The sequence below is a fragment of the Xyrauchen texanus genome, chromosome 18 (assembly GCF_025860055.1).
Source record: "Xyrauchen texanus isolate HMW12.3.18 chromosome 18, RBS_HiC_50CHRs, whole genome shotgun sequence".
Taxonomy (NCBI): domain Eukaryota; kingdom Metazoa; phylum Chordata; class Actinopteri; order Cypriniformes; family Catostomidae; genus Xyrauchen; species Xyrauchen texanus.
The window spans coordinates 27058731-27084340 of NC_068293.1; the positions used below are offsets into that span (position 1 = coordinate 27058731).

The following is a 25610-nucleotide window of genomic DNA, read 5'->3' on the forward strand; positions in this document are numbered from 1 at the left end:
TCAAGATGGGGAAATGACGAAATGGACTGAAAAAGTGAAATAATAATATATGCTTTACCAAACACTCTGTTACTTTGAGAAGCAACTATGATTCAAAACATCATTTTGTAACATCATATTGTTCAAAGCATGCTAGGGCAAAACAGGCCTAAAGAACAATTAATTGCTGAATAAAAACATTGCAGTATTCATACCATTAGTTGATATAATTGGTTAATTTTGTTAATACAATAATACTGAATATATTGTGAATATCCTATATCATCCATATCTAGTTGACACTACGTTTTTGTTCTGGTTTTATCTGGAGCAAAACATACTACATTTATTCCCTTGTACAGGGCTTTTCCAAATAGGGTTAATTGGAAAAACCCACCCTCCCCAAATGTTGACCCAAAAGTAAAAAGTGTGACAGCTATCCCAAGTCTGCCCTATTTCCTATTTCTTCTAGTTTTTTGCACAATACATTTTTTTTTTTAAATTTATCAGTGTGGAGTACTGAAAATAAAAAGATCTCCTTTATCTCACAGACATTATACTGTATGCCAGCTGGCCTACAAAAAATAAAAAATAATATAAAATAAATAGTCTACTTGTGAGAGCATTTAACATCTGAAGTTGTTTTCGCTCTCTCTCATGCTAACTCTCTCACTCTCTCTCTTTCTCTCTCTCTCTCTCTCTCTCCCTCTCTCTCTCTCTCTGATAAGCAAAGTGCTCACAAAGACTCTGACATTGAAAGCACCGAGAGCAAAGATTTACCACAAATTGTTTCTGCTGCGATACTTTTCCACTGAAGAGACTAAAGGACAGGAAGCTTTGTATTACTTGAAACATAAAATTTGCCTGCGCTATAGCCATGTATTGTATAGTCTTGTGTTTCAGCGCTCTGGCGAACAGTGCTGCCGAGCATTCATCTAGCGAATCTCCACTCTCTTCCTAACAAAACGGATGAACTACATCTCACCCATACAAACAAAGACTTTTCAAACTCTGCTGCCTTGTGCTTTACAGAAACCTGTCTGAGTGAAGCCATTCCGGACAGCGCATTACAACTGCCAGGCTTTCAGATGTTCAGAACGGATCACATCGCAGATTTAACGGGGAAAACGAGAGGCAGTGGAACATGCTTTTACATCAATGAAAGTTGGTGTACAGATGTAACAACATTAAAGAATATGTGCTGTCCTAATTTGGAAGCACTCTTTATTAACAATAAGCCGTTCTACTCACTACAGAATTTTCTTCGTTTATTCTGGTGAGTGTGTATATCGCGCCAAATGCGTGCATGAGTGCCACGCTGCAACAGCTGGCTCATCAAATCACAGACATGGAACAACAATACCCAGATTCAGTTATTATTATTCTTAGGGATTTTAACAAAGCAAATCTCACATGTGATCTGCCCAAATACAAACAGCACATTACATGCCCAACCAGAGACAGAAATACACTGGATCATTGCTACACAACAATAAAGAATGCACATCGCTCTGTCCCTAGAGCAGCTTTGGGACTCTCTGATCACACAAAATCTGCAAAGCCTGTATTAAGGACTGTAAAGAGGAGGTTAAACAGCTGGCTGTCTGGTTGGAGTTGTTGGAGTGGTGGTGGCGTAGTGGGCTAAGCGCATAACTTGTAATCAGAAGGTCGCTGGTTCGATCCCCACAGCCACCACCATTGTGTCCTTGAGCAAGACACTTAACTCCAGGTTGCTCCGGGGGGGATTGTCCCTGTAATAAGGGCTCTGTAAGTCGCTTTGTATAAAAGCGTCTGCCAAATGCATAAATGTAAATGTAAATGTAAATGTCTGGTGCAGTCAAAACAACCTGGAGCTGAACACGCTCAAAACGGTGGAGATGATTGTGGACTTTTCTAGGGACACCCCAACACTGTCCCCCCTCACCATTCTAAACAGCACTGTGGCAGTGGTGTGGAGTCATTCAGGTCCTGGGCACTACCATCTCACAAGACCTTAAGTGGGAGACCCACATTGACATTATGAAAAAGGCCCAACAGAGGTTGTACTTCCTTCACTCAGCAATCTATCCTCTGCACTTCAATAACTGTCTGGTTTGGTTCCGCTATGAAATCGGATTTCAGAAGACTACAAAGGACAGTTAGACTGCTGAGAGGATTATTGCTTGCCCCTATCCTCCCTTCAAGAACTATAAACTTCCAGAGTGAGGAAAAAGGCTGGAAAAATGACTCTGAACCCCTATATATATATATATATATATACTGCCTTATTGTGTATTCTATATATACTTTATAACATTTTTATTTATTTATTTTTATTAAATTTTTAATAATTTTTTATTATTGCCTATGTCTTGTTGCTGATAAGCATTGCAGCTAGATGCAAAACAACTTGTCCCAAAATTCTCCCTCATATGTCAGCTCCATAGCACTTATCTCCTGCAATGCAGCTATTTGAAGTTAAACCAGCTGAGAGAGCATTCAGTCTGTCTCAAGCACTGGCCGCCATAGGCACAAATACAGTTTGAGTCCAAGCGTAGGTGGGAATGGATAATTTCCCATCCAAAAGACACAAAATGGGGACAACCAAGTATTTTTTCCTCTTTGCGTGGATTGCTGAGGCAGGCCATGTGGTGGGTGGTGAGTATAATACAACACATATGCTGAATACATGAGCTTTGGTGAGGAGATGAAACAAAAGCACTCTGGTAACTTAGCAGTGGCGTCTCAGGGTGATTATTTCTGGTGGAGCACAAACAATCACTTAACCCGATTTTACCAATTTTTTAAACATTGACAGATCATTTCAAAAGAAACAAGAAAAACATTTTACCAAGTGTATCAGTTTTGACTTTACTCTCTGTCTCTTACATCTATCTACATTCCTACATGATATATACTCTATATAATGTACATATTACAGTAATGTTAGCATACAGCATCTTTGACATACAGAATTTCCCTTTGTAGTTCACTTTAATGCTGCATTAGATTTTTGGAATTGTATTGGCTGATGCTGCTTAAGCAATGCCAATAATGTCACAGGCTCCTTATAAGCGTCCGCTTGGAGCTATCCCCTTAGATTTTCTTAACTTCAAGTGCAAGATTGTGTCTTAGTCCATGTTGTTCTAGCGTCTCACGCCAAAGCAAGGACAATGTTGTTCCTTTTGAGTGGCAACATGCAAGGATGTCGTTGAAAATTTTTCCTGTGCGGCTTCCCACATAGCAATGGTCAGAGGAAAATAAAAGCGCTTCATCGATGAGCAGCTCTTTGAGCTTTGCATATGCTCACCCATAATGAGTGATATACATTTGGCCGCCAGAACAGCCAGTAGGCTTGTGACCCATAACTTTTTAATCTACTGATGTAATGCCACAGCGCCGTTAAATGAATTGTGACTTATTTCAATAATTCAATAATTTTCTCTAAATGTGCATAGAGCAGCGGGAGATGGGAGCACTGAATTTAGAGCACTGGCAAGATGATAGTCTGACTCAGCTGAGGAACCAATAACAACATTCTTTTTCAGCCACAATGGGATATTTGCTAACCAATCATACTTTTCTGTATATATATACAGTATATACAGCTCTGGAAAAAATTAAGAGTTTAGAAATCAATATTTGGTGGAATAACTTCATGGTTACTGTCGTAACCTCCGTTCCCTGATTGAGGGAATGAGACATTGTGTCGATGTAGTGAGACTATGGCTGGGTATCGGTCAAAAATATTGGATATCAATATCGATACCAATATTTTGACTTCGATAACAGTTCCTAAACAATACTTTTTTGATAAAAATTTTATGAAATCCATTTTAACAAGATTATAAACATTACCTAAAAAAAAATTTTGGTTTTATTTTTTCAGTTTGTTGACTTTTTTTTACAGACTCAAAGACTCATCTCCTGAGCCTTCTTGTCTCCTCATGCCAGGGTTGACAGGGGCAGAGGCTATAACATTAATGTGAAGAGGAACACTTTTTTATGTGAGTTAAACTTGATCAGTTACTGTCAACCTTAAAGCATTTTTAGAATTGATTTAGCTAGCTATTTATAGCCATACATCCAAACAATATCTAACTTTACGTAGGTCCCAGTTTTAAGGGCTATGTTACCGAGCACAGAAATGTTAATTTAACAAGTACACAAGCATGTGCTACAAGTTAGCCGATTTTGTTTGTTGAATTGTTTGCTAAACGTTAACCTACCTGTCGGAGTCCCAGTCATAGCGCCTCTACATTCATCAATAATGTTGGAGCTCTGTGGCAGGAGGACGCTCAGAGGATGACTGCAGTCAAAGACAGAGCAACTTTCTGCTCTTAAGTTTATTCTGTGCACTGTCAAGTGCTTCATCAGATGTGTCGTGTAATTATCTTGTCGTAAATTTTGCATCACACGCTGTTGGCATCGAGGCTGGTGAAATGTAGCCACGCTTTTGATCTTTTCCACATCTTTTGCAAACTCCTCCGAGTTCACTAACCATAGGGCTAGGGAGGAAGGACATCCAGTGTCCACGACTTTGTGAACTCGACTGGTGGTAAAAGCGCACGTTTTCACCTCAGGGGAGGGGAAAGATGCATTATGCAAGCGATACACCCGGCCAGCGGTTCCGTATTACCGAACTCTACCTGTTCGTACTTGAAAGAACACGGGATGAAACCGGCTCAACCCGGAGATAGTAAAATCTCGCTAAGGTTTTGGGTGTTGCCCAGCCCGCTGCTCTGCAGATGTCTGCTAGAGAGGTGCCATTGGCCAGTGCCCTCGAGGATGCCACACTCCTTGTAGAGTGTGCTCAAACCCACAAGGGGGCGGGCACGGCCTGGGTCTGGTAGGCCAATGCAATGGCATCCACGATCCAGTGGGCAAGCCTCTGTTTAGAGACAGCGTTCCCTTTCTGCTTTCCACCAAAGCAGACAAAGAGCTGCTCAGAGCATCTAAAGCTCTGCGTGTGATGCAAGGAGGTGCACAAAGCACACACCGGACACAGCAACGACAGGGCTGCCTTTACCACCTGATCTCTGAAGGGGGTCATTTGAACCTTGGGCACATAGCGCAGTTGGGGTCTCAGGATCACGTGAGAATCTGCCGTACTGGACTCCAGGCAAGTGTCGCTGACAGAGAACGCTTGCAGGCCCCCCACCCTCTTGAAGGAGGTGAGCGCAATTAGGAGGGCTGTCTTTCACGAGAGGGCTTTCAGCTCGACTGACTCTAGCGGCACAAATGGGGCTCTCCCAAAGCCCAAGAGGAACATGGAGAGATCCCATGAGGGGAAGAGGCATGGGATGGGAGGATTCAGCCTCCGGGCGCCTCTGAGGAACCTGATGATCAATTCGTGTTTCCCTAGGGATTTACCATCCACTGAGTCATGGTGCTGTCACAAGGAGCATGAGGTGAAAGAACCAAGTCTGGGTGGGTCAGTATGGGGCCAAGAGGGTGACTTGTTGCTCGTCCTCCCTGACTTTGTCGCACAGAGGGCGAGGTGAGTCACCGAGCGCAGCTCCTGTAGCACATTGGGATCAGAACTACCGGTAGGAACCAATCATCAATGGGTGAAGGGTTCCAGTCCAACACGGCGCCCGGGCAAGCATGGTGGTCAGCTCTGAGTCAGCCTCAGACTGGGCGGGCAGAACCAAAGGTTCCTTATGCTCTGACAATGTTCCCTAAATCTGAGGATTGTTTTTTCCAGCAGGACATGCTCCATGCCACACAGCCAGGTCAATCAAGATTTGGATGCAATGCCACCAGATCAAGACCCTGTCATGGCCAGCCCAATCTCCAGACCTGAACCCCATTGAAAACCTCTGGAATATGATCAAGAGGAATTTGGATGGCCACAAGCCATCAAACAAAGCCAAGCTACTTGATTTTTTGACTTTTTTTGTGAAAGACTGTTAGAGAGCATGCTAAGGTGCATACAATATATATACTATATATAATATATAAACTATATATACTGCATATATATACAACCGTTCCAGTCCTCAAATCTTACCTCTTCTCGAACGTCATGATTTTTAAACAGAGCTATTTCCATTATCTTCAGCAAGCTGACAAACAATACCTAACTGCTTGGGAGTCGTGATAGAGGCAGGTAAATGCACAAGCTTAATCACTCTCTCTCTCTCTCTCTCTCTCTCTCTCTCTCTCTGTCTAAAACACACACACACATCCTTGTTTATCCAATAACTTTTTAGAAACAGCACAAGCCATCATTTCTAGTTCTAAAGTGATGTTTTTTAATTAGTAACGGAGGCTTGTGTTGTATAAATATGGTGTATAAAAGCAATGTCACACTTGCAATCATGCTGTATGCCCTAAAATCAGCATGGTTGTGATTACCTGTGGCCATAATGCACTCGTGCTCGTGTGATATTGCTTTTAATATATATATATATATTTGCTATTTTGCAGGTGATATAAAACTGACTAACATCATGAATATCCCAATGATTTGAACCTGCTTTGAATTTGTATATTTTAAGTTCCCGAAAGACACTATCAGTAGGCAAGAGCCAGCCCTAATATCATGTTAATATCAATTATAACATTTCTAAATATATAGAATTCACATGAGATACACAATACATATATGATGTAATTCTCTTAAAGTATCAAGGAGATACTGCTTGACTCACATACTGCAAGGTGTCAACTGGTGCAACATCCACTGCATTAGTGAAGTTATTCATGAGCACAGCATCAAACTCCTGCAGTCCAGCGCTGGTGTGCACCACATGATCCTTCACAAAGATGCTGACAGCACGCAGCATGAAGGAAACAAACAGGTGCATGTGAATGTAGTTTCTTGTGCAGTGGAGACGCCTGTAAACACACAAAAAAAAACATGGGTGGCTTGTTAGCAATTAAAAATATTAAATCTCAGGGGTAATGTGTCTTCTTGATAATATATTTAATTTAATACAGTGGTCAATAGATTATTGTCATGATCTTAGGTTGCTGCTACATATATATAAATTCAATATTTTTTATTTCATCTATAGTTTGCAAATGCCAGTCAACTGGACACTACTTAATAATGTAATCTAATTATACTGAATGAATTCAATCACATGCTCCTCTCTGACTGTTCTGTATCATCTTTACAGGGGACACTGGCAGGATATTTGCAATACCAAAACGCCCTACGACCATCTGTTCACAAAAGTTCTGAAGGTCTGATGTATGTTCTATCCACTTCTACATAGCACAATTAAAAAAAATATTCTTTAGTAAATGAGAGAAACGTTTGGTTACGTATGTAACCTCCGTTCCCCGAGGGAGGGAACGACACGTTGTGTCGGAGAAGCGACACTAGGGGTCTCTCTTGAGCGCCGATATTCACCTCTGACCTATTGAAATACGGAATAGCGGGGCAAATACGGAAGTTTAGTCAGGATTTTTCTGAGGAGCCGGAAATGGTCCGGCCACAACAGTGGCTCGGTTCAGCGACATGGCGGAGGAAAGACACAACGTGTCGTTCCCTCCCTCGGGGAACGGAGGTTACATACGTAACCAAACGTTCCCCTTCTGTCGCTCTCTCCACGTTGTGTCGGAGAAGTGACACTAGGGGACCCATTCCAATCTTGCCATGCGCTGAACCGTGTACGTGAACCGCCGATACAGAGGCGGGCAGGGATTTCATCCAGTGCCACGCATCGTCTGTACCTGGCTGCACGTACCCTTCCCCAATGCCCCATAAGAACATCGGAATCCTTCTAGTTACCCTAGGGGGGGAATAAGGCGATGTTTGCCAACATGGGAACTCTTTGGCAACATGGGAACTCTTTTCTCTCTATGTTTCTCGCATAGAGCAATCACGGCCGGGGCCCTTACACGCATATAGGGAAGGGAGTCTTACCCAGACCCTGCGGAGACCACACCTGCCCTTTTTCTCTGGGAGGAAAAGTGGTAGACACGTCACACGGCCGTCTTAGGGCTCGTGTGGAAAGTATGGTGCGGTGGTAGATCCAGCCTCGAAAGGGGGGAGTTGCTACAGCACGGCGACCGGGGCAGCTGTAACTGCCTAAGGGAGACACGGGGGTCCACTCGTAAGGGGACAGAACCGTGGAATTACACACAGGGGGAGTCCGCGCAGGAGGCCTTACCTGTGGAGCACCTATACCAGTACAGGGTAGCCATCAGGGTACCCGCAGTGGCCTGGGTCGGCGAGTTCCTCCGCTGAACCGCGGACCCGGAGGGCTGGGGAGGAATCGACCAGGGTCCCGACTCAGAGTGGGACGCCCTGGGAAGAAGGCGTACTACTTTACCTTGACGTCAGGAAAAGGGCGCTGGGCGCAAGCGATCCACCCAGATGGTCGGTCTACGTGTTACCGAGTTCCACGGGCTCGGACCTGACAAAACACGAGATGCAACCGACTCAACGCGGAGGTTGTAAAACCTCGCGAAGGTGTTGGGTGTTGCCCAACCCGCGGCTCTACAGATGTCTGCTAGGGAGGTGCCCTTGGCCAGTGCCCACGAGGACGAACACCCCTTATTGACTGAGCTCGGACCCGCCAGGGTAGGGGCACGGCCTGGGTGTGATAAGCCAGTGTGATGGCGTCGACAACCCAGTGGGCGAGCCTCTGTTTGGAGACGGCATTCCCTTTCTGCCGTCCCCCAAAGCAGACAAAGAGCTGCTCAGAGCGTCTGGTGCTCTGTGTGCGGTCCAGGTAAATGCGCAGGGCACGCACTGGACATAGCAACGAAAGGGCTGGGTCTGCCTCCTCCCGGAGCAGCGCTTGCAGGTTCACTACCTGATCTCGGAAGGGTGTGGTAGGAACCTTGGGCACATAGCCCAGTCGCGGTCTTAGGATCACAGACGTATCTGCCGGACCGAACTCCAGGCAAGTGTCGCTGACAGAGAACGCTTGCAGTTCCCCGACCCTCTTGATAGAGGTGGCAGCGATCAGCAGGGCCGTCTTAGAGAGAGGGCCCTGAGTCCAATTGATTCAAGCGGCTCGAAGAGGTCTCTGGAGTCCTGCCAAGACTACCGAGAGATCCCAGGAGGGAACTAGGCCTGGCCGGGAGGGATTCAACCTCCGAGCGCTCTCGGAACCTGAGGATCAGGTCGGTGCTTACCCAAAGACTTGCCGTCTAAAGGATTGTGGTGGGCGGCAATGGTGGCAACATACACCTTGAGGGTGGACGGGGAAAGCCTCCTGTCCAGCCTCTCCTGTAGGAACAGGAGCACTGACTTGATCGCACATCTCTGCAGGTCTTCAGTTCGGGAAGAACACCAATCTGCAGAACTAGCGCCACTTTAGAGGCGTAAAGGTGCCTGGTAGAGGGGCTCTGGCTTGGTTGATTGTATTCAAAGCGATTAGCCAGTAAGCCGGCTAGCTCTTCCGCATCCCATCCAGGGACCAGGCGTGGAGGTTCCAGAGGTCTGGGCGCGGGTGCCAGAGCGTGCCCGTCCCTGAGAGAGGAGGTCCTTTCTCAGGGGAATTCACCAGGGAGGAGCTGTCGCGAGAAGTCTGAGTTCCGAGAACCAAGTCCGAGTGGGCCAGTAGGGGCCACTAGCGTGACTTGCTTCTCGTCCTCCCTGACCTTGCACAGCACTGGTGCAAGAAGGCTCACTGGGGAAATGCGTGCTTACGCAGCCCCAAGGGCCAGCTGTGTGCCAGCGTGTCTGTCCCGAGGGGAGCCTCTGTTAGGGCGTACCAGAGCGGGCAGTGGGAGGTTTCCTGGGAGGCAAACAGGTCTACCTGGGCCTTGCCAAACCGTTCCCAAATCAGCTGGACCGACTGGGGGTGAAGCCTCCACTCCCCGCCGGGCAGGCGTTGTCGTGATAGCGCGTCCGCTACGACATTGAGCTTGCCGGGGATGTGAGTGGCACGCAGCGACTTGAGTCGCTGCTGGCTCCATAGGAGGAGACGGCAGGCGAGTTGTGACAAGAATGCGTCGGGACACCTGCTGCAGGGGCACTCCTGCCCGTAAAAAGAAACGGTCTGTCCAGTGTCGGAGTGTTTTGAGGCAGGCGGGGGTGATCCTTACCCGATGCGTGCCGTGGTGCCATGCTTGTCTCAGGACTCGAGTCTGGAGCCAGTGCTGGAGTGGTCTCATATGCATCAACCCCAGCAGCGTGACCGCCGCGGAGGACGCCATATGCCCCAGGAGCCTCTGGAAAAGTTTTAGAGGGACCACTGTGCCTGGCTTGAAAGAAGCGAGGCAGTCCAGCACCGACTGAGCACGCTCGCTCGTGAGACGTGCTGTCATTGAGACTGAGTCTAACTCCAACCCGAGAAAAGAGATGCTCTGAACCGGAGTGAGCTTGCTCTTTTCCCAGTTGACCTGAAGCACCAAGCGGCTGAGGTGCCGGAGCACCTGGTCTCTGTGTGTGTGCATAGTATCTCTCAAGAGTGTGCTAGGATGAGCCAGTCGTCGAGGTAGTTGAGAATGCGGATGCCGGCTACTCATAGCGGGGCAAGGGCCGCCTCTGCGACCTTCGTGAAGACGCGAGGGGACAGAGACAGGCCGAAGGGGAGCACTTTGTACTGAAACGCCTGGCCGTCGAACGCGAACCGTAAGAAGGGTCGGTGTTGTGGCAGAATTGAGACGTGGAAGTACGCGTCCTTCAGGTCTACCGCTGCAAACCAATCTAGATGCTGAACGCCAGCCAGAATATTTCTCTGCGTGAGCATTTTGAACGGGAGTTTTAACAAGGCCAGATTGAAAACTCGCAGGTCCAGGATTGGTCGTAAGCCGCCGCCTTTCTTGGGTACAATGAAGTAAGGGCTGTAGAAACCCTTCCTCATTTCGGTTGGAGGGACGGGCTCTACCGCACCCTTGGCTAAGAGGGTCGCGATTTCTGTGCGCAGGGAACTGGCATGCTCGCCGTGTACTGCGGAAGCGGACGCCCTGAAGGGGCGGAGCCGGGCAAACTGAATTGCGTAACCGAGTCGAATGGTCCGGTGCAGCCAGCGTGATGCGTTGGGAAGCAAAAGCCACGCTTCCCAGCTCTGCGCTAGGGGCACCAAAGGGACGAGTATTTCAGACGTACCGGGCGGGGCCTCGCAGCGGGGCGGAACAGATAGTGCAGCGTCGGGCGGCTTCGTTGCGGCCTGAGGCTGAGGTGCTGAAAATGGACTCAAAGCACTTACCTTGCTCCGCACACCCGGCAGGGGGCGGGTTCATGACTGAGGAGGAGGTCTGATGCTGGCATCCTCTGGACTCGTCTGAACCGGCCGGCCGGGGGACAGTCGTGAGCAGGCGGAAGGCAGGATTGCCGCGTACGTTGTACCGGGACTGTCGTAATCTGAAAGCAGATTGCCATGAGAACGGCATTTGCGGGCTAGGTGACCCAGAGGCAAAGGAAATAGCTCTTTTATTGAGAATGTGGGTACCACAGCCCCCGTCAGGGGGTGTGGCAAATGAAAAAACAAAGGATTCTCCTCCCGGCCCTCCACTGGGGGACGGAGCGGTCTTACCACCTCTGGAGCTAACGTCTTCGGCTCTGGGTCGGCTGTCTCAGGAACGCTTGGGAGCCTTCCGGGTCCTAGAGGGGGTTCGTGAGACAGGGGGCTTGCGCCGCCTGCGGGGTGCTCGACGCTGGGGCTGAGAGCTGGGCCCGGGTTGAGGCGGAGCAGGAGCTGGTTTCTTTGCAGGGGGACGCCCTCGGCGGGCAGACGGGGCAGGGCCCGTAGCGGCAGGTCTGCGGCGGGGCATGATGTGACTGATGGCCTCTGTCTGCTTCTTCACCGCGGAGAACTGTTGGGCGAAGTCCTCGACGGTGTCGCCGAAAAGGCCAATCTGGGAGACAGGTGCGTCCAGGAAGCGGTTCTTATCAGACTCACGCATCTCGACCAGGTTGAGCCAAAGATGGTGTTCCTGGACTACTAGGGTGGCCATCGTCTGTCCGAGTGCCTGCGCTGTGGCCTTCGTCGCTCTCAGGGCGAGGTCGGTCGCTGAGCGCAGTTCCTGCAGCACATCAGGATCAGGTCCACCCCGTGCATGTTTCTGAGAGCTTTGGCCTGGTGGACTTGCAGGAGGGCCATCGCATGCAAGGCGGAGGCAGCGCGTCCAGCCGCACTGTAGGCCTTCGCATTGAGCGAGGATGTTGTCCTACAGGGCTTGGATGGGAGTACGGGGCGACCACGCCAGGAGGTAGGGCTACCGGGGCATAGATGGTACGCAACTGCCCTATCGACCTGGGGAATCGAGCCGTATCCGTGGTGCTCTCCGCCGTCGAGGGTGGAGAGAGTGGAGCGGGTGGCACCTAGACGAGCGGAGAGCGGGGCTCTCCACGTAGACGTCAGCTCATCATGCACCTCCGGGAAAAACGGGACCGGGGGGATGCGAGGCCGCGAACGCGCGCTTCCTCAGGAACCAATCATCCAACCGCGAAGGCTGTGGGGAGGACGGAGGGTTCCAGTCCAACCCCACGCTCTTTTAGGGAAATTTGCTCTTTTAATACACAGTGTGTGTGTGTGTGTCTGCGCTGTCGAAGCGCTCAGGGGCAACAATGCATGCCGTGCAAAGTAGGAGAAAGCCGCTGTTGTGCGCAGTCAAATCCAACAGCAGGCAGATCGTCAGAGAAATGGGAACGTTCAGGCTTCTGTATTCTCGCAGCAGACTGCAAACAGACCATCGGCTCCGAAGAAATTTTCTGACTAAACTTCCGTATTTGCCCCGCTTAAATACCCGTATGCGGGGGCGGGGTATGCAAATACTGACTGCCAACTCTCATTGGCCCTTTTCAATAGGTCAGAGGTGAATATCGGTGCTCAAGAGAGCCCTCTAGTGTCGCTTCTCCGACACAACGTGGAGAGAGCGACAGAAGGGGTACTGGCAAGCAGACATCAAGGAACATTAAAATCCTCATGCAATAAGCTGGATTCTCTTTAAGCGAATATTCCATGTTCCAATATTCCAAGTGTGAGGTTCTACATCGTCCTCACTGAAATTTCTTAAAATAAAATATTCAATGTTTTGACAAATGAAAGCAACAGAAAATATTTGTTGTTAAAACTTGAATTACAGGTTTGCTAGAATAAAATGAAATATTAGCTCATATTAGAAACATAGAATATGTTTATTATATGCAATTTTCCAAACATATTGAACTCTGATCAGTTCATTTGTATGGCAAAAAAAAAGAAAGTTGATCTAATAGAGCAGGGGTCGGGAACCTTTTTTCACTAAAGAGCAAATTTTGTAATTTTTGGTTGATGCATTTTTTCGAAAGAGCCATATCACAAATGAATAATTACTATTTTCAAAAACAATATTTTAATGATAATCGCATTTAAAATATTGTGATATCCCATTATATGGTCAACCCCCCTGCCAATATTTTGAATATTTTTGCTTTATTGATTTTGCTTTAAAATTTGTATTAATTTAATGAAACGTGAAGAACACTAACAAAAAATGTTTCTAAATTCAAATGTGATTAAAAAATCGTATATAAAACCACCTTCCCAAATCCAAACATTTACGGTCTCCAACAGCCCTATTTCAGTATCAGTATGCGGCAACAGGTGAAAAATTACTAACAGCATACAAATTAAGAACTAAAGACAATTATAAATGTAAAGATAATAATAATAACAATAATAATCATAATAAATTCCATGTGTTCACAAAAAATGCTGCCAAATGTGTGTTCTTATTGAATGTGTTTGTGTTGCATTTTGGTCATATTTATGCTGCCTAAAGAAAGAAAATAGAACTACATTTTAAGTTCAAGGTGAACGTGTCTTGTATAACTTCATGATTTAATCACTTTCGTCTTTGTTTCTTTAATAAATAAATACCTGTATATATTACTGAACCTGCAGAGTTATGTTAACAATGTGTAAGAGTGAACTGCTCTGTGGAAATAAAGCGAAACTCATGAGATGATCGGAGATCAATTGCAGCATTCTCATAGATTGCATTATTCTTCCAAAAAGTTTTCAGTCGAATAAAAAAGGAGTGATAACTCTTTACATGGGCTTGTTTCACGAGACAGGGTCCCTTTGCAAGCCTCTTTTAACAAACAGTGAATCAGACACAAGCATTGCTGGCTTTTCTTTTGTCTGTTCTTAAAAATATAATTGTGTGTTTCTTCAAGCACATCTTTTTGACAAACAGCATTTCTTGTCACGTGTCACTCGGAGACGTCTTACATGTCATCCATCTGTTTCGGGTAGATGAGCAAAATTACTTGCGCATGAAATACTTTTGGACGAGGAGCTTGGGAACCGGATTGAGCCTCGTCGCATTTTGCTGGTGGCAGCTGCTATATCACACCCTGGGTACACTTACAAAATAATGAACATTCATAAAATCGTCGTAGAAAATGCTCTTAACAGCTAAGATCAAAAGTTATTGGCAAACAAGGCCCAGAACTCTATGAATGTGCATGTGCATGTCTAGGAGAAGCGCTTTCATTGCACTCGTGAACAGCAGAGCTCACTGCAAACATATATCAAATTAGACGCGCATTGGCAGCTTTTCTTTCATCTGTTCTTCAAAATATAATACATTTCTTCAAACGCGTGTCTTTGTGTCTAATTTCTTTTAATATATCACTCTGAGAAGTCTTACAGATCGCCTTCCACAGTGGCTGGTACATCAACAAAATACTCAGGCTGGCAGGTATTCATTTCCAACATTGGTGATTGGACACCCGGCGAGCTACTTGATTTTTAACAAAGAGCCACTTGTGGCTTGCAAGCCATAGGTTCCCAACCCCTTGTGGCGGAGCAGAACTATGCACTGCCCCTTTAAGGATCCACCACCACCACCAACTAAAATGGCTGCTTGTCAGATCAACAGGTGATAACAATAAAGGCTTAATATAAAGGTAACCGGGAAGATGGTTGACGGGGTTGACGTCACAACAAAAACAGAAAAAGAGAGGTTTAAGACTGGTTTGAGGTGAAGTTGTGGTGTGCCAAGCTGTGAAAGGAGAAAGTATGTTTTTGTGTAGCCTACTGGGATGTGGAATAGGAACGCGATCTGAGAAGAGAGGCCGGAACAACGAGGGGACTAATTGACAAGTGTTTATCACCAGAGAGTGGGGCTTGGTCTTTCATCACCGTTGATTGCACTTTTCGTGAAAGTGGAGTGGCATGAGTTGATCTTCAAGCGCCGAAGAGCTCCATGGTCAAGGTGTGACGGTCTAAAGAGGAAGCGCCAGGAAATACCTTGATTTCTTCAGACCTACCTTTTAATCCCATTTGTTGGACTCTCACTCTGCGTCCTGCAGTATTGCCAACAGTCATCATTCAGGTACATAACAAACTCTCCGTGAACCAGCGTGCACCATTCACAAACGCTCTTACTGCCTGAACTCTCTAATCATACATTTACACACACATAAACACACACTTTAATAATTATTGTGGGGTTGTATTTATATTGTTATGTGTTCTGTTGGGTTTTATGTATTTGACTATTGTTGGTATTTTGTTTGAGTCTTTGACTCCTTGCCTTTTTGTTTACTGTTTTCTTTGTTATTTAAATACACTTATGCTTTGTTACACTATTTGGTTATTGTTTTATTTCATGTAATTGGTGGCTTTTAGAGCTATCTGCGGCGAGATATCCATTTTGACAGGTCTGGCTCCCGAATTTTGTTATTTAAAATTAATAAAATTTAGTACAGGGGCCGCCACCGTTACACCCTGTAATAGAGGATCAAAATCCTTGCCACTGTCCCTTTGCCAACAAGGGCAGAGGTGCCCCTCTGGGTGAAATAAATTATTTTACTTTTATTAATTTATCAAAAGCTTTAAAAGTGACTTACACTTAAGAAATGTATTATGTCTGTGATAGTTTGTGATGTTTAGTCTGTGTGTAAAAGTTTGCGGTTTATTTCATAGTACTGTTTCACATCAATCAGGTCAGGCTATGTTTGTTAATTGGATCTCTAGACCTTCATTATCATTCATATGGCATCATACAAATACTCAAATATTTTCTACTTGCAACTCTACAAGTTGAAATAATGCCAGATCATATTTTCCTTTCATTTAGGTTATAATTGCCTTTATTTTCTTTAAACAATTGCTCAAACATTTCAGGGGAGTCATCAGGGGTGTCAATCACACACCCATGCAGATTGAATCCAGTCTAGACCACGGAATTGTTTGGGAGAAAATTAAGGTTATATAGCCTAGTAAAACATTCAATTTATGATTACAGCATGATATATTCATTTTATTCTATTTTTAGCTACAGCATTACAGATAAAATCTAATTTGCTGTGTAGCATGTCTCTAAAAGCGATAGATGCTTGGCAGCTCAGCCCTTGCGCATATGCACACATTTGTGCACTTGAACAACTAAACATAGTAAATGGATCTGTAAACTGCACTTTAAGTGAGTCACACCAATGTGTTCTCTATGGGGTTCAGGTCAGGCGAGTTTGCTGGCCAATCAAGCACAGTAATACCATGGTCACTGAACCAGGTTTTGGTACTTTTGGCAGTGTGGGCAGGTGCCAAGTCCTGCTGGAAAATGAAGCCAGCATCTCCATAAAGCTTGTCTGCTGAAGGAAGCATGAAGTGCTCTAAAATGTCCCGGTAGACGGCTGCGTTGACTCTGGACTTAATAAAGCACAGTGGACCAACACCAGCCGATGACATGGCTCCCCAAACCAACACAGACTGTGGAAACTTCACACTGGACTTCAAGCATCTTGGATTGTGTGCCTCTCCATTCTTCCTCCAGACTCTGGGACCTTGGTTTCCAAATGAGATGCAAAATTTGCTCTCATCAGAAAAGAGGACTTTGGACCACTGAGCAACAGACCAGTTCTTTTTTTCTTTAGCCCAGGTAAGACGCTTCTGACGTTGTTTGTTGTTCAGGAGCGGCTTGACAAGAGGAATACGACATTTGAAGCCTCAGTCCACTCCTTGTGAAGCTCCCCACACATTTGAATGGCCTTTTCCTGACAATCCTCTCCAGGCTACGGTCATCCCTGCTGCTTGTGCACCTTTTTCTTCCACACTTTTCCCTTCCATTTAACTTTCTAATAATGTGCTTTGATACAGCACTTTGAGAACATCCAACTTCTTTTGCAATTACCTTTTGAGGCTTTCCCTCCTTGTGGAGGGTGTCAATGATGGTTTTCTGCACAACTGTCAGGTCAGCAGTCTTCCCCATGATTGTGAATTCAACTGAACCAGACTGAGAGACCATTTAAAGGCTCAGGAATCCTTTGCAGGTGTTTTGGATTAATTAGCTGATTAGAGTGTGACACTTTGAGCCTACAATTCTGAACCTTTTCACAATATTCTAATTTTCTGAGATTCTGAATTTGGGGTTTTCATAAGCTGTAAGCCATAATCATAAAAATTATATCAAATAAAGCCTTGAAATATCTTACTTTGCTTGTAATGAGTCTATATAATATATTAGTTTCACCTTTTAAGTTGAATTTCTGAAATTAATGAACTTTTGCACGATATTCTAATTTTTCGAGTTTTACCTGTAAATATTTTGCACTGTATCATCATCCCATAATTATTATGGGTAAAAGGTTCAGGTTTGAAATGTTATTAAACTATTTCATTTGAGCAAAGGAGAGATAACAGCAGATGAGCAGAGAATGTCCATGACAGGGCTCTCTGCTCATGACCATGAACCATTGATTTTGTTTAAAAATGTGAAGCCACTGGCAATGACAAAATAAAATGAATTTGTTTATTTGACACCTATGAGTCCTGATCCTTACCATGTTTTTTGTGCATGTAACAAAAACCTTGTTAGTGACATAGTCAAACAGCTTTATTATACTAAAATATTTTCCAGAACATTTAGGTATTTTTCTCATTTTCCATGACAGGAAAAATTATTTGCAAAATTCCAGGTTTTCCGGAATGCATGAGAACACTGCTAGTACACTTTTAGTTACTGCTACCCCACAAAATGTCTGTGCACAGCCAACATCTAATATTACAGACTGACTTCTTAGCTCAATACAAAGAATGAAAACCTCAAAGCCACATGGTCTGCAATGTATTACTTGTTATTTAAAATATGTTTCGGCAGGTCGATGCACATTAAATAAAAATTAATACATATAAAATAATTTTAAAGTAAACAGTTAAAGTAAATAAAAAAAAAGTAATGAAGACTCCTCATATCAGTAACCTTATAAATGCAGTTTTAATGATGCTACATCCACGCCTCTAGCTGTCAGTGTCCAAGTCCAAGATGACACATACATACAAATTTATTGAGTGCACCTTTAAGTTCCTAACACTGCCAGTCACCTAAGTGGCACCTAAAGAGTATTTTTCCACTTGATCAACCAGTTCATGGAGAAATGTGATATCTTACGACAAGGTAATACAGATTTGTTTGGCATAGGCGCAGTGTCATCTAGTGTATAAACCCAAAATAGAAGTGTACTTGTTTATAATTTCAGAAGTTTTTTAATTAATGAACACACAGTTTTGCTAATTTTCAGAAAAGCAATAAAGAGCTATAAACCCATCAATAACAGAGCCTAAAATTAATTTCTGAAAAGTGGGAAAGAGGATCCCCCCTTGGTTGATAAAACAGAACAATAAATAAAACAGAACAATTACAAACAAAAATCAAATTACATTATCAACTTATATATTTGAGTTAAAGGTGGAGGTTTGTGCCACTTTTGCTTAAATGGCATCTTACACCAAATTGGCATAGATTCCAAAAGTTTTTTTAAAAATGTTCAAAATCTGATGATCCATATGGTTCCAAAATTTTTCGGTAATGTTCCAAATAAACTTGTGTGCTTCCATGGATGCAAAGAAATCTAAACATATGATGTCATAACTTTTTTTCTTCTTTTTATTTTTAAATCCACTATTTCTAGATTTAGGTGCACTGAGTGGGGAATAAAAATGTGATAGAAAGACACAATATATGATTTCACCTGTTAATTAGTGTAGAATTTACTCATTCTCACCTGTTGAGAAAAGTGACAATTTCTCGCATAATGAACACTGAATTTGTGGAAATGATTAAAACTGTGTGTGACATCAGCAATTAACCTGCTGAATTTAAGGCCCTAGGGCCCGGTTTTTCAAAAGTAATCCACTAGGATTTTGGATAACGGATTGGATCAAATCTTGAAAATGGGTTTTTCAAAAGAAAAAACGGATTACATAATCGGATTAGATCACGTAATCCAATCTTGGTTTTGATCCGGACCAAACCTTTAGTTTGGGTTTTTCAGAATTTTTTTGTAGGATTTGGATCACTTTTATCCATAAAATCTGGATTAAACTGATCCCATCAGAAGGGTGGATTCAGCATGGATTTCATGCCCAAAATGTAATGAAAACTTTAAAAATGTATCAAATAATACTATATTTGGATCATGCAGTATCTTACAAGATATCCTATTTATTCATAAGGTTTTAATTTTATTTGTTCATCCGTCAGGCTACAGTGATTAGGTAGGCTTTAACGTATTCAGCCTTTCAGTATAGGCCTACAGCAAAATAGAAAGAGTTTGGCCTCATAAAATAATCCCCCAAACAGCTGTCAAAATTGACCACAAACAATAAATTTTATTCTGTCACTAATTGATATATATATTCATCACAATCAAAAATATTTTTGTTTTTATAATATTTATTAGTGATGCATGCAATGATTACAGAATAACCAAAAAAAATGCAAAGAATGGCAATAACTGATTTTTGAAATCCAAAACAAATCCAAATCAGAAATAGTGTCTAACTATTGCGTCCCTTGTTGCACGTCCTGTTTGCTCCTTCTGGCAGAATGCAGGAGGTTGGTTAGGGTCTCCAAGGGGCTCAGGTGCATCATTGTCAGCACAGAGAGGGACATTGCGCTTAGTAGCGATGTTGTGCAGGACAATACAGGCAAGGGTTATGTTGCATGCTTTCTGTGGTTCCGCTCTCAGGTAGTTAAGGCATGCAAAGCGCCTCTTAAGAACTCCATTTAAACGCTCAATTGCACATCTTGCTCTGCAATGAGCAGTGTTGAAGCGTGCCTGCGCCGGTGTATTTGCTGTTAGAAAAGGAGTCATCAGCCATGGTAGGAGTGGGTAGGCACTGTCTCCTAATATTATGCCATCCGGTCAGTTGGTTTGGAGGTCTCTATATACAGCACTCTCCCTCAGGATGCGTGCATCATGGACAGACCCAGGCCACTTGACAACGCAGTTGGTGATGATGAGGTCAGCATCACACACAAGTTGGACATTGATGCTGTGCCTCCCCTTTCTGTTTATAAACTCCCATTCATTCTCACAAGGTGCTTGTATATGCACATGTGTGCAGTCGATTGCTCCAATATTATTGGGCATATTCCCCAAAAAAAGAAAGCTGTGCTTGGCCTGGGCAATCTGGTTGTCTTTTGGAAAAGAAACAAATTAATTGACCAGGCTGGCCAGTGCGATTGACACATCTCTCACCACATCACACACAGCTGATTTCACCACTCCCATATAGTCACCAACAACTTGATAGAAAGTCCCACATGCATAAAATCGGAGAGCAATGAGGATCTGGTCTTCCACAGACAGACCGTGACTCCTTTGGGTTCTGTGTTGAAGTTTTGGCCTGAGAAGGTTCACAAGGTACTCTGTATCAGCCTTCCCAAAGCGAAACCGGACATACTGCTCCTCAGAGGTGTATTGCTCCAGTGGCTTGGTACGTTCAACATACACCCTTTGATGGTATCCTCTCCTGGCAAAGTGGTGGTGGCGGTGGACAACACCTGCCATTTCACTGTCTCTCTGTGAATCCTCTGAGAAAGGCTGATTTATATGGCTGTGTAGTTGGTCTTTTCAAACACACCTATTACAACTGATAATTGAGGCAATTGGACCCAAGGCCTATAACTGATGAACAATGTTCACTATAGTAAAGCAACGGAACCATGGACTCAAGAAGCTGTAACTTCACTGCTGCTGAAACAAATGCACTAGTAGAGGGTGTTCGGTGCCATTATGGAACAATAGTGGGAAGTTTTAATTCTGCTAAGGATACCAACAAAAAGAAAAATGATGTTTGGATTTTAATCACAGAAAATGTGAATGCCATAGGGTCTGGCCAGAGGAGGACCACAGACCAAATCAAATTGCGGTGGAAGAATCTTAAGGCCAGGGCAACAAAGGACCATGCTGAAGCCAAAAACCCACAAACAGGCAACAAGCCATTTAAGAGGGGAGATTACACAGATGTGGTCCTCGACATCATTGGAGGTGAGAAGTCGCAAGCTCTCCATGGTATTCAAGGTGTTGTAGGGGACGGCGAGCCTTGGATTGAGGAGGAGGAGGAGAATCTGCCAGTTCCTCCTGAGGCTGATCCAGAGAGCGTATTTATATTGAATCTCAGCTCTGTTCCTGTGGAAGAAGCTGGATCCTCATTGGTTGAGCCAGTGGTAGTTGCCACAGGATCTCAGAGGAAAGGCTTGAAGCGCCCTTCATCAAACAAAGATGATGATTACAAGGCACTTCTGCAAAAAGAGACTGAAAGGGCAGAAGCACAGCTTCGTCTGGCAGAGGACCAACTGATTCTGACCAAACTGCAGCAAACCAAGGCCAGACTTGAGATCCGCCTCCTAATGGCTACGCTCAGACAAGCTGGTCTCTCCACATCAGATGAGGAAGTCTGAAATTATTGTGGAGTATTTGACATTAAGTCTTTTTTTTTAATTCAATACATCTATATTTGAAACTTGTTATAAATATCCTCAATGTACAGTGTTTGTGTTGTAGGTCTCAGATGAGCGGACTGCTGGAAGAGAATGGGGTGGGGTTTTTCTTGTTTTTAGTTTTTTTTAAATGTGTGTGTTTTCATTTCAAATAAAAATAAACTTATATTGACCCCACACTGGCTATTCTACTTGTTGCTCTTTACATATCTATAGTTCTACATTGTGATTTCCTATCCTGTTTGAGCACTGGTTATCCAGATTTGGTGATCCTGAAAAGTTCCTATCCGGATCAGATTGATCCAATCCGATGTTGCTTCGAAAAACTGTCTCAAAAGTAAGCTGGATTACGTGATCACGGATCGCAAAAAAAAGGATTACTAAATCCGGATCAATTTTATCCGGATTAAACCTTTTGAAAAACCGGGCCTAGATGATAACTTTCAGGCATCCAAGTTTAAAAAGTACTTGGTGGTATACTGTATATTCTGGGTTATATAGTGTATCACAAGCTTTCTGAATGATGACAGAGCAGAGGCAATCAGCAGCAGTAGCGCTAATTAAGATTTGTGTAACTGTTAAAGTTTTGTCATTGTTGTTTAATTTCTTTTTTTAAACCATCGTGTTAAACCATCCCACTTCCAGCAAGTTCTTCTCACAGACTTGATAGCAAAATCTCACTGTGATGTGAAAGAGTAGCAGAGACCTTCAAATGAATCATATTGTCACCAAGTGCTCCATATTTCTTTATTCTCTATGTTCATTCTTACTCTTAAAAACCATGATATAGTATTCTGTGGGGACGTTTTATGCTTAACAATATGTCACACTGGGTTTTTGAGATCTCATGAAGCAATATGTGTTGAAAATTAGTTCCCCTTCTGTCACTCACTCAAAGTTGTCTCAATGTAGTGACACTAGAGGTCGATCTTGAGGGCCCCAGACACCTTCAGATATTTGAGAAAAGGCAAATGAGAATTAGCGAGTAGAATTTGCATGCCACTCCCCCTGAAATACGGGTATAAAAGGGAATTGGTATGCAGATTCATTCAGATTTCTTCTTCGGAGCTGAGCGGTTCTATATCAGCAAGCTGAGTACTACTACAATTCCATTCACCTCTTCAGAAGCATGTGCTGTTGGATATACGGCGCATTCCAGCGGCTTTCTCTCCACTCTGCACTCCACTGCAGACTACGCCCCATGGCGCTTCGACAGCACTTTAAATGAGTATATTTCCTCTAAAGAGTATATTTCCTCTATTAGAGCAGGCACGTTGACATTGAATGTCTTTTTAAAGATGCCATTACGTCTCTGTGCAGTTCCTGGATGCGGTCGTTACCTCTCTGCCTCTGACAGTCATGATCATTGCCTCATGTGCCTGGGCCAAAATCATGTTGAGGAAGCATTGCGAGAACATGACCATGGCAACGTTGAGGTTGCGGCTTTCCTTCTTTCGAGGGAAAGCTACTTCAACTGCCCCCCCTACGGGTATGAGGCCACCCTGGTTGAATGGGTACGGTTCTGCTGGGTATTCCCCCATGGACTGCCCACTCTCTGGTATACTCGTTTACTCCAGTTCAGTTCTGGGATGAGACAGGCAGCTCACCTCATTGCCAGCCTAATGTCCCTTTCGGAGCTCACAATCCGGATGAGATGTCAATCGCTGCATCGGAGAGCGCCTTGGTGATGTTGGACATCGAGGACTAGACCGGACTGCCGGCTTCGGGTGTGGCAGCTCAGTCTGAGGCCGACGCGGAGCTGACCGTCATGCTTGCCAGGGCCGCCCCAAGTGTTGGGCTTGAGTGTAACCCTCCACCTGCCCCTGTGCACTCGAAGCTTGACGACTGGATTCTTGGATCGGCTCGCCTCTCGCTGCCACGACGAGCTGACATGATCGTGGAAGGCACCTCTTGCTGCCCGAACCCGATCATTCAGATTGTCCGCTCTCACTGGCCTTGATGGCGATACCACAGGTGGATAAGGCAATTGTGGCACACATGTGTCCGCTTAGCACCACCACTGGGGTACACCCCTGGCACGCCCTTCCCAAGTCTGTAGGATGACATTATCTCTGACGACCAAAGCCTACAGCGCTGCCGGTCAGGCCGCCTCCGCCCTGCATGCCATGGCCCTCTTACAGGACCATCAGTGTGCTTCAAGAGCTGCGCTCGGCGACCGACCTCGCCCTCCGTGCGAATAAGGTCACAGTGCACACACTCAGGCAGACGATGCCCAAATTTTTGTTCCAGGACCGCCACCTGTAGCTGAAACTGGTCGAGATTAAGGACACAGATAGGACACGGTTCCTTAATGGGCCCATCTCCCAGGTCGGTATCTTAAGTGACACCGTCAAGGACTTTACCCAGCAGTTCTCAGGGGTGAAGCAACAGTGCACACCCCATCTGTTCACTCCCCCCGCAAGAAAGGGAAGCCTCCTGCCTCTCGACCGGCCACGAAGACCCCCAGGAGGGCTCGAAAGTGCCCCTGAGACGGGAGACAGAGGATCAAGATGTCTGTGGGAACTCCAGAGTTGGTAGTCAGACCACTCCATCCCCGGTGGAGGGCCGGAAGGACAATCTTTTGTTCCCTTTTCCTTTTCTGTTTGCCGTACCAACATTGTCAAAAAAAGAGCAGTTTCCGCTCTCCTCGGGTCACACTGCCAGCACCCACGAATGCGGCTCCCTGCCTCCATGTGCCCCGCTGCATCACATGAACCACACCCCTGGCCGGCCGGTGGAGGACAGACCGAGAGGCCCTCCTCCTCAGTTGCCAGCTTGCCTTATGCAGTGCGTGTGGAGCAAGGTAAGTGCATCGAGTGCTCCCTCAGCGTGGTCGCCTCGGCTCGCAGCGTCGGGAACTTTGGATGAGATCCTTCCGTTAGTGCCCCTCGCCCAGAGTGTGGACATGTGGCTATAACTTTCCAAACCATCACGCTGCGCATGAACTCATGAATTCAGCGGAGGAATTCAAAGTCGGACCCAGTACATGTGCTAACGTGCCCTGTACTGGTAAGTGCTCCACAGGTCTCGGTTACCCCGGTAACCTCCTGGGTTGTTGGGAACTACACAAAGTTTTTGGGGCATCTGGGGAGGCTACATGCAGTCCAAATGCATCTGTACCTCACAGTAGCTTGCCTACACCTGCATCAATAGTTCACGTTCAACAGTTCAGCCACGTGGTGTTTCATATAGGGACCCCTAGTATCACTACATCGACACAACTTCGAGTGAGTGACAGAATGGGAATGTCTCGGTTACTGTTGTAACCTCCGTTCCCTGTCGGAGGGAATGAGACATCATGTCCCTCTTGCCACCAGCTGTACTACACCACTGTAATGGCCGAGATCTTGTCTCAGCTCCTCAGTGCAAAACCAGAATAAATCCGCATTACAGCTCCCTTTTATACCCGTATGTAGGGGGGAGTGGCATGCAAATTCTACTCACCAATTCTCATTGGCCTTTTCTCAAAGATCTGAAGGTGTCTGGGTCTTTCAAGATCGACCCCTTGTGTCACTATATCGACATAAATTCTCGTTCCCTCCATCAGGGAACAGAGGTTGCAACAGTTACCGAGACATTCTTTGGGGGTTAGAAAAAATTCAAAGAATATTTTTTGTGAACTTTAAGTTCATGAGAAGTACATTATACACACATACACTTCGTCAGTTACTCACCTGAAGTATCCAATTATAAAGATGGCCACTAGAAGAGAGCTGAAGGAAACTGCATAGCCTACTGTGTACATGACATGCAGTCGTTCAAAAAAGACCTGCTGTTGAGACAAAGAGGAGACATATCAAGAAATTTCAAAAGAGATCTTTGTCCACAGAATACAACTAATGGTTGTGATGTAGCTTACTCTCTTTTTGTTCGCCTCTGGGGATTTTATGCATTCCGTGTAGTTGACCCAGGTCTTGTTTAAGCTATCTGCAAGCACCCAGGAACCATTGGAGTCACATTTCCTGTAGGCGTGGCCTGTAAGATTGAAATTGAATTTACTTATCTCCTGCATTTTCATTGCA

At 45.0% G+C, this 25610-nt stretch overlaps 1 protein-coding gene across 1 annotated transcript in view; it reads right to left on the reverse strand.

The window, feature by feature from the left end:
- pth2ra (parathyroid hormone 2 receptor a) overlaps positions 1-25610 on the reverse strand; it is a 116279-nt gene that overhangs the window by 46219 nt on the left and 44450 nt on the right. Inside the window, exons 4-6 of the mRNA XM_052148840.1 lie at positions 25448-25563; positions 25263-25360; positions 6615-6801 (exon numbers count right to left, since the gene is read on the reverse strand). Coding sequence (XP_052004800.1) covers positions 6615-6801; positions 25263-25360; positions 25448-25563 — 401 coding nt within the window. The remainder of the gene's footprint in view (positions 1-6614; positions 6802-25262; positions 25361-25447; positions 25564-25610) is intronic.